Source organism: Bos indicus x Bos taurus, chromosome 20 (genome assembly GCF_003369695.1).
Source record: "Bos indicus x Bos taurus breed Angus x Brahman F1 hybrid chromosome 20, Bos_hybrid_MaternalHap_v2.0, whole genome shotgun sequence".
Lineage (NCBI taxonomy): Eukaryota > Metazoa > Chordata > Mammalia > Artiodactyla > Bovidae > Bos > Bos indicus x Bos taurus.
Window position 1 is genome coordinate 10,339,492 of NC_040095.1, and position 13,516 is coordinate 10,353,007.

A 13,516-nucleotide genomic window follows, 5' to 3' on the forward strand; every position below is an offset into this window, starting at 1 on the left:
GGTGGTCCAGTGGTTAACACTCTGCTCCCAATGCAAGGGGCCCAGGGTTGATCCCTGGTTAGGGAACTAAGAGCCCACATGCTGCAACTAAGACCAGGTACAGCCAAATAGTTAACTTTTTTAGTGTGACAAAAAGATTGCAGCTCTGGAGGATCCTAATTCTTAGGACATTAGACACGATGGAAGTATTTTAAGGGAATATCATCCTCAATCACTAAAACTGTGTCTGTTAGGAAATAAAACCCTTTCTTTTGTCCATGGACTATCTACATAAGTCAATCATGTACTTAATCCGCATAGAAGTTTCAAAAGGCTTTTTACAGACCATCTCTGGGTGGCTCAACGGTAAAGAATCTGCCTGCAATGCAGGAGACACAGGAAACATGGGTTCAGATCCCTGGTTCAGAAAGATCCCCTGGAGAAGGGCAATGCAACCCACTGCAGTATTCTTGCCTGGAGAATCCCATGGACAGAGGAGCCTGGCGGGGTACAGTCCATGGGGTCACAAAGAGCTGGACATGACTACATGGACTTCTCCAATGAAATAAGAAAACACCAACATATAGGTGTCTGACAAAAAACAATAAACTTAAGAAAATAAGCAGTAAAATAATCTCCAGATCAAAAAGGATTACAAAAGAAATTCTAAAAACCATATTGATGAAAAAGAAAACTTTACAAATGAGTTATCTCAGAGGAAAATGTATATACAAAGGCTTTTATTACTAAAAATACATTGAGTATTTAACTAGAAAATAACTGAGAAAAGCAGACGGTGAGAATTAACATTTGGTAGCTAAAACTACCAGAGGTGGTAGAAATGATAACACCAAAAACTGATTCTTTCAAAACACCAATAATACCCTCTAGGCAAGCATGATTAGAAAACACAAGTATTCAACATCAGAACTAAGAAGATATAACTATAATACAGAAGAGGTTAACGAATATCCTATACCTCTACAGCTATAATTAAGAAATCTAGAATGGATGATTTTCTTTTAAAGTGGTGGTGATAGAGGAGGGGAATTCATTAAAATACACCAAACAACCATAGAAAGCTACCACTATAAGCACAGGCCAGGTGACTTTACATATTGATTTAGCTAGTTTTCAACAAATGAATAAAGATTTCAAATTATAACACATGAATATGAAAACCTCTTTAATCCACCTTAAAGCTGGTAGATGAGATAAAAATTAGAAAATGATTACAAAAACTGAGCCAATTATCCACAAAACGCAAAACTTCCTAAATGAAATACTAGCAGATTAAATCTGTATATCGTAAGCAAGAATTCATTAACCTCAAATTAATGTAATATTTTTAAAAGTTATCAAAAGCTGAAAGAGTAAATAAAGTTCCACAGCCTTTCTCAACAGTAAGAGAAAAATACCTAAAATATAAAGACCACTTACAGACTAACAGCAAAAATATTAGATGGTAAAAATACTGAGGAGATGTACAATCCAGGAATAAGACAGCGATCTACCGATTCACAATGTTATTTTGGAGATTCTAAAACAATAACCTAAAAACCATGTAGTTGAAAAAATAAATTTTGGGGATTTAAAACCTAGAAAACCACTAAAATGAAGGAAACTATCAACTAGGTAAGAAAAAATACACAAAGCAATAAAAAATAGGGGTGGGTAACAGAGCCTAAACCCAGCAATTAACTTGACAAGAAAAGTGTAGCAATTACATAATTAAATTCTAACATTGCAGTGAAGGGCATGCAACAAGCCTTACCGGAGAAAGTTTCTGAATGGAAGACAATGTCAGTCTATCCAGAGCTAACACATATGTATGTATACAACTTTCAGTCAAAATTTAAAAGCGCTTATCAGTTAACTGCAAAGTTCCTCTTTGAAATTTTCCCCACAAATATTTGAAAAATAGTGGTAGCCTCATCTTTCCAGATAAACTTAATGTAAAACTATATTAATCACAGGGAAAAAGTAGATCAGGGAACAATAAACTAGCGTTTCAATTGTCCAAGGGGGGGTTTAAACATATGGTACTGGCACAAATGGGTATCCATCTGCAAGTTAAGAGTCCTACCTCATATCACATACAAAAAGTTTAACTGAGGGCTTACACACCTAACAGGAAAAATTTAGAAATTTAAGAGATATTAATGGTTTGGGGATGGAATTGAACTTAACACTGAAAATCTAAAAGCAACTACAAAAAATATATATCTAGTAAGACCCAAGTTTAAAACTGTCTGCAAGGAAAAAACAGCATAATCAGATTTAGGGCAAATGACAAAGTGGGAAAGCTTTTACAAATTGTTAACGACAACAAAAATTGATTCAACTAGTCATGAAAAGTATAAGTTAAGACAGTAAACAAAATAGGGTATTTTTTGCCACAAAAAAAGTCACAGAAACTAAAGCGAATGATTAGCTTCAGTTCAGGCACAGATGCTGAGAAAACCAGAACTTTTGTACATTTATTGCTGATGACATTGAGAACGTCAGCTGGCTACACCGGCCAGAACTTAGAACACACATTCTTTGGAGAACTCAGTCAATGTACATAAAGGAAAGTATGGGATATAATGACATTTAAACAGCATTGTCTATAGGAACAAAGAGAAAAAGCAATCTGAATGTAAACAGAGGGACGGTTAAATACATTATAACATATCCATACAATGGACTGTAATGCCCAAATACAGGTAAGGCCTGTCCATGTTGAAATGAATTGCTAAGTATACAAAATGACCCCATTTTTAATACATCCCATAATACTACATACGCAGGTCTATGCACATATTCATGGATCGATACACTCCTAACTCCTTATATCCTTCACATGCGACTGAGGCAGGACAGTAAGAACAGGTGGGTAAATAAAGTTTTTAAGATACTTTCATATTTAAGGAGTGTTTTATTTTCTTAACTAATGAACAAAAACTAGGCTTTGAATATAAATTAAAATTCTTATTTTTCCAAGTGAAAATGCTGATACTAGCTAAAGTTGATAATTTAAGAAAGTGGTACTAGGAGATTACTTAGAATTATGGTAGCAACCACCAGAGTAAATAGGAATCAGGAGGACTAGGAATGAAATGGTAGACTTTTCCTTATGTAGAACTAGGCAGCAGAATTTCTTAAGGTGACTTGGGCTTACATACAGTATGACATGTAAAGTACATCTAGATTTTAAGTGCCTTCAGGAGCTTAGTAAATCATCATAAGTAAAGCCAGGCATATAAAACAAAAACCAAGAAGAACCAATTGTATGTATTAGTTGGGTCCCCAGGTAACTGAAAACTGTTTTTAAGCAATCCCCACCATACCTTTAAAACAACTTTTATCCTCAAGCGCAAAGTAGCCACATTCAAATAGTTAAAGGATAAGTAAAAAGAACTTCAACTTTATTAAAAGTAAATAAATGTAACATATAATATGTACAGATGGCACATGGTGCCAATTTTATTTGCAGATAGTATTCCAAAGTTCACAAGTTACACCTTTGCCACAGCCTTGGCTAAATCTTGAACTAGTGCAGAATTCAGCTGTGCTAGAGTGCTGATCTTAGCATGCTTAGATGTGGCATACTTGTTCTTGATAGTCTGGAAGAGAAAAGTACAGAAGTTAATGATGGAAAAGAGGAAAACATAAGAATCAATGATACAGATATTCAGTTAAAAATCAATTCCTTAAAAAAGTAGGCTATGAATTACAGGCAGGCATAAAGTCTCAATGATTTCCACTTTTCCCGACACCCTATAGTACCCCTGATTGACTCACCATGTGCTTTGTGAGCCCACGGTTCACCATGACCACATTCTTTGCCAGGTGTTGCATAACAACAAGAAGGGATTCTTCAGTATATGACAGGTAATGCTGTAGAGTTGGTGTCTAAGAAAACAAAAGTTAATGTTGAAAATGCTCATCACCAAGGGTTTTCATAAAATTTCTAGATGTTCTTCAAAAGTAGGTAGGGAAGTAGATACTCTATATGATTATAATTGAAATTTAAGACAAGCTTAAGACCCTTTCTTCCCCAATTACTCCTCTTTTGTGGCTTCTCTAGGATCCTGTGCTCAAACTTAATTACACTTTTGTAATTGCCGAATTTTCCACCCCAAAGCTAGACCAAGTTATGGAGCTGACTTTCTCATTTACAACTCTATTGCTAGGGCCTATAGTATTATCAAATGACATATAAGAGAAATACTCATTGACTCAACGAATATGAATGAACTTCTGGTATGTTATTTGACCTGCTTGAGCTACTCTCTCTATAAACAGCAGCAGCTGCTCTGCCTTTCTCAAAGGGGTATAGCAAGATGAGATTAGGCAATGAAATGGAAGCATTCTAAGAAAATATCACAAGATATTCTAATCATTGCTTCAGAAGATGCCATATGTAGGAGCTATATGAATTGTCCTTTAATGACAACAGCTCTATCCTGAGCAAATAGTGAAATTTCAAAGCTCAGGATAATCTCAGTTTGTGGGACAGAGCTTACCCATTCACCATTATCAAGAACTTTCAGTGCTAAGCAAAAAGCTCCCGCTGCAATCTGAGAAGGAGGAAAGTGCACCATATCGTAGTCCAGCATAGTTAGTTCCATCAAATATTTGGCCAGAGTATGTAGCTCAACATCAACCTGGAATAAAACCCACAGGTTCTGTCAGAGAATTCTGCACTGGCAGTAATTAGTATGCCCATCACTGTACCTACAATTGTTTGCCTATAAATTTTCAAATGCAATTGCCCATGAAAGGCTTTAATAATAATATTAACACACAGACCGACTGGAAATAAAGACTACCTTTATGCCTTCTTCAGGCAGTTAGGTATAAATATAATGCACTTGAATTAGATCTCAATGGCCAGCAGTATTCCCTAATGTACCATACCAGACGTTTCAAGAAACCTGTACCTCTCCAATCTTAGATGCTCTCCGAAGGAAATGCAGGGGTAGAGGGCGACCCAGACTAAAATTTAAAGCTCTTAGAATCTTCATTTCCATCTGTCTGATTTGAAACTTGGTGTAGGTGTTGTCAGTCACAAAGGCAAAGTCACCGATTTCTGGAGGGTACATTTCCTCATATTTGCTTGCAACAAACATGGCAGTGACTCCAACCAGCTGCAGCATCTTCTTGGGCACATAGGTATCCTACAGTGGGAATATCAAGTCAATGAATAAGTTATCGGTATTTGAAAAAGGAAGCACAGAACTGTGAAGGAGAGATAGGAAAGACACATTCCCACAACAAAATCTCAAAGACACCCCATGCCTCAAGACAGATTTTAGCTGAAAAGGTCTGTTTCTTATGATTCAGAGAGGACCCTGAGAGGAAGAACCCTCAACTGCTGAATTACACTCACCTGCATGAACCGATCAATTATGGAAACAGTCATGTACATGGTCTCCTGCAGTAATCTGAATTTTATTTGAACTTGCACTAGCCAGTCAATGAGGATGGCTCTCATGTTTCCAGTGACTTCACGACCCATTAGGTATTTTGGTTTGACTGCTTGCTCTTCCTGCAAAAGAAATGCTGATTATCCTAAGAAGTAAGAGTCCACGTTACATTTCTGACCAGAAATAACTGGTCACCTCAGAACAGCTCTGGAACATTTAAAATCTTTAATAGCTCTAAGCTCTATTATCATTTGGTCATTGCAAACAGCTCCATCACCGAGAAACAAAGAAAGCACATGTCAAACAGGACAGTGTGACAGGTTTTCATGTTGGCAAATCTTACCATACCCAATTCACCATCACTACTACTGGCCCACATCCTGTCCCTCCTTCACAAATAAAGATACCATACTATCACCTCAGATCTTTTTAAGACTCCAAACCCAGAACCTTGAGCTTTATGTGTGTGTGCTCAGTTGTGTCAGACTCTTTGCAACCCCACGGACTATAACTCACCAGGGTCCTCTGTCCATGGGATCTTCTAGCCAAGAATACTGGAGCAGGTTGCCATTTCCTAGTGCAGGGGATCCTCCCGACCTAGGGATCGAACCTGCATCTCTTGTGCCTCCTGCATTGGCAGGCAGATTCTTTACCATTGCACCACCTGGGAAGCCCCTGAGCTTCACGGAGTTAAGAGAAAATAATAGTAGCAGCTCCCAGATCAGCTGGAACTAATATGCTACCATACGTGCTTCAAGGTTTAACCCCCCAAACAGCATGGGTAAGTTAACCATCAAAATCCAGCACACACATCTGCTAAGTTAGACCACTAACTTTAAAAACAAGGGAGAAGGGACTTCCAAGGTGGTCGAGAGGGTGGGACTCTGCTTCCAATGCAGGGGGCCTGGGTTTGATCCCTGGTCAGGAAACTAGGTCTTGAGCACTATAAATAAGACCTAGTCACCCCACTCCAGTACTCTTGCCTGGAAAATCCATGGACGGAGGAGCCTGGTTGGCTGCGGTCCAAGGGGTCGCTGAGAGTCGGACACGACTGAGCGACTTCACTTTCACTTTTTACTTTCATGCATTGGAGAAGGAAATGGCAACCCACTCCAGTGTTCTTGCCTGGAGAATCCCAGGGACGGGGGAGCCTGGTGGGCTGCCGTCTATGGGGTTGCACAGAGTCGGACACGACTGAAGCGACTTAGCAGCAGCCAAATAAATAAAAAACAAAAACAAAGGAGAAAAAATTCAGAGAAGGCTGGTTCTGGCGAAAGTCTTACAGGACAATCCTGTAGAAGATGGAGATACCCAAAATAACCAGGCAACAGCCTGCTGAAGATATTAATGATGCCACTACAATAGAATGCATTATAAACAAGCAACTGAGTAAATTTGCTAACTGTATTGCTTATGTTGTTAACATACAGAATGCCTCCTTGTTTGGGGGAAAGGACAAAGGACACCAATAGAAAGTTTCAGAAATGAGATGAAATGGAAGAAGACCAAAAGTTTTAGTTTTGAGTATATTCTTATTGGACAAAAACAATTTCCCAGATATCACATGTTCATAAGCCACACTGACCCAAAATGCCTTGTTTGGGCTATGGTTTTTTACCACCTTCTCCATACACAACCCTATGATATATAATTTATATATAATTTATAACCAACCCTATGATATGAGCACAGAGGTGAACTGAAGGTTCCAGTTAATACAAACCAGTAGCACTTATCAGTTTTCGTTGGAGAGCCTAGTGATTAAAGAATGCTGTTAGAATTTACAATGAGCTACCAAAGTAAAACAAAGTGTGTTTATAAGCCATTTAATGATTCATGATGGCTTATAAATGTATGAACAAAATAAAGCCATTTAAAAGTAAGGAAGAATTAATTATGAGAATGGGAAGTACGAGTAATGAAATAAATAAGATGGAGTCCAGAGTAAGACTATGCAAAATTAACATCAGACACTTGACGCAAGGCAGTGCACGAATTTGATTTTTAAGATTACTGACCTGCCTTCTTGAGAGAAACACTATCATTGTGCCCATAAAATTAAAATAGACTAGTTATCTGAACCAAAACAAAACTAGCAAAGGATAATTAGCATTCTCCATTACTTCTCCTCTACACGTGAACATCACCAGATGGTCAATAATGAATTCAGACTGATTATATTCTTTGCAGCCAAAGATGGAGAAGCTCTATACAGTCAGCAAAAACAAACTGGGAGCTGACTGTGGCTCAGATCATGAACTCCTTATTGCCAAATTCAGACTTAAACTGAAGAAAGTAGAGAAAACCACTAGACCATTCAGGTATGACCGAAATCAAATTCATTACGATTATACAGTGGAAGTGACAAATAGATTCAAGGGATTAGATTTGATAGAGTGCCTGAAGAACTATGGACGGAGGTTCGTGACATTGTACAGGAGACAAGGATCAAGACCATCCCCATGGAAAAGAAATGCAAAAAACGCAAAATGGTTGTCTGAGGAAGCCTTACAAATAGCTGTGAAAAGAAGAGAAGCGAAAGGCAAAGGAGAAAAGGAAAGATATATCCACTTGAATGCAGAATTCCAAAGAATAGTAAGAAGAGATAAGAAAGCCTTTCCTCAGCCATCAATGCAAAGAAATAGAGGAAAACAACAAATGGGAACGACTAGAGATCTCTTCAAGAAAATTAGAGATACCAAGGGAACATTTCATGCAAAGATAGGCACAATAAAGGACAGAAATGGTATGAACCTAACAGAAGCAGAAGATATTAAGAAGAGGTGGCAAGAATACAAAGAACTGTACAAAAAAGATCTTCAGGACCCAGATCTTCACACGATGGTGTGATCACTCACCTAGAGCCAGACATCCTGGAATGTGAAGTTAAATGGGTCTTAGGGAGCATCACTATGAACAAAACTAGTGGAGGTGATGGAATTCTAGTTGAGCTATTTCAAATCCTAAAAGATGATGCTGTGAAAGTGCTTCACTCAATACGCAAGCAAATTTGGAAAACTCAGCAGTGGCCACAGGACTGGAAAAGGTCAGTTTTCATTCCAATCCCAAAGAATGTTCAAACTACTGCATAATTGCACTCATCTCACACACTAGCAAAGTAATGCTAAAAACTGTCCAAAAGCAAGGCTACACCAGTACATGAACAGAGAACTTCCAGATGTTCAAGCTGGATTTAGGAAAGGCAGAGGAACTAGAGATCAAATTGCCAACATCTGCTGAATCATAGAAAAAGATAGTTCCAGAAAAACATCAACTTCTGCTGTATTGACTGTGTGGATCACAATAAACTGTGGAAAATTCTGAAAGAGATGGGAATACCAGACCACCTGACCTGCCTCCTGAGAAACCTGTATGCAGGTCAAGAAACAAGTTAGAACTGGACATGGAACAACAGGAACAGGAACAACAACAACTCCTTTTCCAAATAGGAAAAGGAGTACGTCAAGGCTATATATTGTCGCCCTGCTTATTTAACTTATGTGCAGAGTACATCATGAGAAACGCTGGGCTGGAGGAAGCACAAGGTGGAATCAAGATTGCGGGGAGAAATATCAATTACCTCAGATATACACATGACACCACTCTTCTGGCACAAAGTGAAGAAGAATTAAAGAGCCTCTGGATGAAAGTGAAACAGGAGAGTGAAAAAGCTGGCTTAAAGTTCAACATTCAGAAAACTAAGATCATGGCATCTGGTCCCATCACTTCATGGCAAATAGATGGGGAAACTATGGAAACAGTGACAGACTATTTTTCTAGGCTCCAAAATCACTGCAGATGGTGACTGCAGCCATGAAACTAAAAGACATTTACTCCTTGGAAGCAAAGTTGTGACCAACTTAGATAGCATATTAAAAACCAGAGACATTACTTTGCCAACAAAGGTCTGTCTAGTCAAAGCTATGATTTATCCAGTAGTCATGTATGGATGTGAGAGTTGGACTATAAAGAAAACTGATGCTTTTGAACTGTGGTGTTGGAGAAAACTCTTGAGAGTCCCTTGGACTGCAAGGAGATCCAACCAGTCCATCCTAAAGGAGATCAGTCCTGAATATTCATTGGAAGGACTGATGTTGAAGCTGAAACTCCAATACTTTGGCCACTTGATGCAAAGAACTGACTCATTTGAAAAGACCCTGATGCTGAGAAAGATTGAGGGCGAGAGAAGGGGACGACAGAGGAGGAGATGGTTGGATGGCATCACTGACTCAATGGACATGAGTTTGGGGAAACTTCGGGAGTTGGTGATGGACATAAAGGCCTGGCATGCTTCAGTCCACAGGGGCACAAAGAGTCGGACATGACTGAGCGACTGAACTGAACTGAACACTCCTAATTGTGATGGATATAAAATATCTTTCAATCTGTGGACTTTCCTTTAGAAAAGCCATGGTAATATCTTTCACTTTGAATTTCCCCCGTTCAAAATGGCAAATAAAGCTGTCATTGGGAATTCCCTGGCAGTCCAACAGTTAGGACTTTCACCAAAAAAGAAACCCCCAAAACCCCACCTTCTTGGCATTTGGTGCCACTTTTGACATTTTGCAAAGAACTTCAAAGTGGAATCTACTGTTAAGAAACGCTGCTTGTATCCTGCTTAAAACTGTTAATGGAAAATCTCCAAACTAGATGCAGTTTAGAAAAAAACAATGGTTTAATACTACTGACCTCAAGTTGTCTTAGATAAGCATAGATATCTTTTACATATTCACTACAAAGGTTTGGATCCGCTCCGTCTTCTGCATCCACATCACTCACTGCAAGAATTACATCTGAGAAAGCCTGACACAGATACTCTTCTGCAGGGGCACAGCCAGATGTTTCCATGGGGCTTGGAGAGGGAGTATCGACCTGGAAACAGAGAGACTTTTTGAAATAATTGCAAAAAGGAGCATACTGTCTGAGAATGGACAGATTATTGGTATCAACTCAAGAGACTATCTGCCGGATAGACATGCAGTTTATTTTCATCTTCTCAAATCTATTATTCCATTTGTCCTCAGGAAGTGAATAATATGAAAAGTGAGATGCCAACTTAGACTGAACCAATTTAGAATCATGAGCATGCTAACAGGTAAAACAGAGAGGAAGCAAGTTCATATCTAGACTTTCCTCCAAAGGGAGCTGATTAGTAATGCGTTGTTTAGCAAGGTCATGTCAAGTTAATCCAAGTGAATGACAAGTTAGCTTTCAGTCTTTATTTCAAAACAGGGACTGCTTCCCACTGCACAGGAGAACACAAGTTCTATCCGGACTACTAAGGATTAATTGACTTCGTTATCATGAATCATTTTCTTCAAGCTCCAGTTACCCCGTTGTCCAAACAGTTATTGAGCACGTCCATCAAGTCAAGCTTTGTGTTAAGTACTGGCTTTATGGTGTCCTCAAGGGGATTTGGATTCAGAAGAAATAAGTAAATGAAGTAAAAGAAATTGATTCTAGGAACAAAAGTAGGGGTGAGGAGAGTTAGGGTGGAATTTGGAAAATTAGGGAAAGCTTTAAATGTGGATGCATGAGCTGTTCTGAAGGGTGAAAAGCTTATCAGTTAAAAGAGGGTGGGAAAGCAAAGGCAACAATCAGTATGGGATTTTGATGAAAAGCTCAGTATGGCCAATTAAAGACTGTGCATGCTACAGGTTTCTGTGCTATGTTCACAAGGTCAATACTAAAGCCATAGCCTCATATCCACTTCCCTTAGATATAGAGAGCTAGGCAAAATGACTATTTTGCCCAACCAGCTTTAATAAAGTTTTAAAAATTAAAACTTAAGAATGGAGTTCATTGCAATTTCAGGAAAGCAGCCTTTTCAAAGATGGTATAGTCTCCCTCACAGAAGTAGATACATTTACATGCCTGATATTTAATAAAAAAGTTCTTGGTTTTGAGGCTGTTAACTCATCTTCTTGCCTACTCTGAAGAGCTCCGTTTTCTGCTTTACATCCTTATATAAATTCCAAAGTTACAGGCTTATTGTATGAAGGCCACGTTATGGAGTTTTTTAAAAAAAAAAAGGACTCAAGAGAACAATCTGTTTCAATCAATAAATTTCAGACAGAGATGGCTTGTACCCAAATACAGTCAAATCTTTAGTCCAGGCAGCTCAATACAGTAAACAAAGGTGGGGCAGTATGACAATTAAAAGCACAGATTCTGAAGCCAGATAGTCTGTGTTTGAACCCAATTTTGTGCCACTGATGAGAAGTGACTCAAAAGAAAGTTTGAAAAGAAAAGAGTTTGTTGTTCAGTGGCTAAGTCCTGTCCGACCCTTTTACGACCCTATGAATTGTTTGCTCAAACTTAATACTTCTCTACACCATTATCTACAAAACTAGAGATGACAATACCAGTGCTGAGTAAGATTTTGTGAGCTAATTCATGCAAAGTGTTTAGCAGAGCCTACCTCCTAAGCACTCTGTAACTATTACTATTATTTATATTTATTCAAATACTGTGCCATCCATTAGTAAAATGAAGGAAAAGAAACAACAGGTTCTCAAATAGTAGAGTCAAGTTTACCAAAATAGGCTCGGGGGAAAGTTTGTCTTCCTTAACATGCTCGGGTTCCGGCTCTGGCTCCGGCTGGGGCTCCGGCACAGGTACAGGAGCCTTTTCCAGAGGTTTTGGTACTTTTTTAGCAGTAACTTTTCCAGAAGTTAAAGTTTTTGCTTCCTGTGGATGAAAAGGAGAGAATGGAATGTTTCTCCATCACGGGTCACAGCTGGAAGGCATTCTCACAGAGTAGTTGAATCAGGGAGACAGTTATACCTTTTTCAGAGGCAGTTTGGCCTGCGGTTGTTCACTGACTTTGTTACCGATGTCTCCAAGAGCTGTTCGGGGCCTCAGCCCGGGCTTAGATGTTGCAACAGCGGCCACAGGCACGCGCTTGGCCCCTGCCATACTGATCTTCGCCTTATTTTCAGCATTAATCTTCGTGTTCTGTAGGAATCAAGACCACTTTGAGAGCTGGCTCAGCCAGGTTAGAGTAATCAAGGGTTAAAATGGGGGCAAAACAGAAGCTTTCAGGAGGAAAGCGAACTGTAAATGGGTTCCCAGGGAAAACCAGGGTTGCAGGGGCTACGCTAAGGCTGTGACAAGCCAATTTCCTTCCGGAACCTTTTATTTCACCTATTGAGGGATCGCCTGCTTAGTCCCTGCCGGACCTAAAATACCATGAATTTACATTTGAAAGGAAATCTAAAAAGCCTTCAGTTGCAGGCACCTTCCCGTGGGTGGTTGCGCAGTTGGTGGGAGCTCGCTCAGGGGTTTCCATTGCCTTTTTACAAAAGGTTTCGCGTCTACCCTCCATCTGCCCCTCCCCCGCTTGTCCACTACCCTTTTTCATCTTCTCTCCGACCGTCCGCCCCCCAAGCTCTCCCACCACTTTAGGGGCTCGCCGGCGCCCATCCTCCACATCCTTCCCCCCATCTCGGTCCCGGTCCGCTCCTGCCAGGGAAACTCCGGTAGGAGAGACAGGGAGAGGAGGCGCAGCCAGTTACGAGAGCCGCGTCTGCTCACCACCCGCAGCTCACCCTGGTGATCCGGAGCGCCATGGCTTCTTCTGCACCAGGCAGCAGCTCAGTGAGGAGGAGAGCACTGGAGCCCCCGACCAGCCGGGAGCTTGAATCAACCACAGGCCAACAGCCGTTCCTCCGCAGCACGCCGGGAGGAATCGGGCCCCGCCTGAGGTTTAAACCCCGCACCGCTCCCTCCTTATTGGCCTGTTCGTGGCACTCGCTCGCTTCCCATTGGCGGCGGCTGGTTCCTCTGAGAATGCATTTCCAGGGCGATCCCGCGAAGACGTCCGGGCGGGGGCGGGGCTAGGGCCAGGCCGTCACGTGGTCTGAGTCGGCGCCTGCGCCCTCGGGCAGCGGCTGTATCCACCTGGAGAGGGAAGTGGTGCCTTCACCGCCCCCTTGAAGAGGTGAGACTGTTAAACACCGTAGTTGGCCTCAGGGCCTTGGAAAAGACATGGTGGAGCCGCTGGCTTGCCGTAAGAGACAGTTATGGCTTTAGTCCTGCCTGTTGTTAAACAAACTTTCCTCTTCTGCAGTGGCATGTAGCAGGAAAGAATTTTATATACGCGTTCTTTCGTTTGATCATCC

General features: G+C 40.5%; 1 protein-coding gene across 1 annotated transcript; it reads right to left on the reverse strand.

The window, feature by feature from the left end:
• Positions 1-702: 702 nt before the first annotated feature.
• On the reverse strand, positions 703-13,181 carry CCNB1 (cyclin B1). Its single transcript, XM_027520219.1, has 9 exons — positions 12,944-13,181; positions 12,180-12,350; positions 11,931-12,083; positions 10,083-10,265; positions 5,357-5,515; positions 4,908-5,144; positions 4,491-4,631; positions 3,766-3,876; positions 703-3,587 (listed from the first exon to the last, which is right to left on the reverse strand). The coding sequence occupies exons 1-9, from the start codon at positions 12,962-12,964 to the stop codon at positions 3,480-3,482; spliced, it is 1,284 nt and encodes a 427-aa protein (XP_027376020.1). The 5' UTR covers positions 12,965-13,181; the 3' UTR covers positions 703-3,479.
• Between the last annotated feature and the right edge of the window lie 335 nt (positions 13,182-13,516).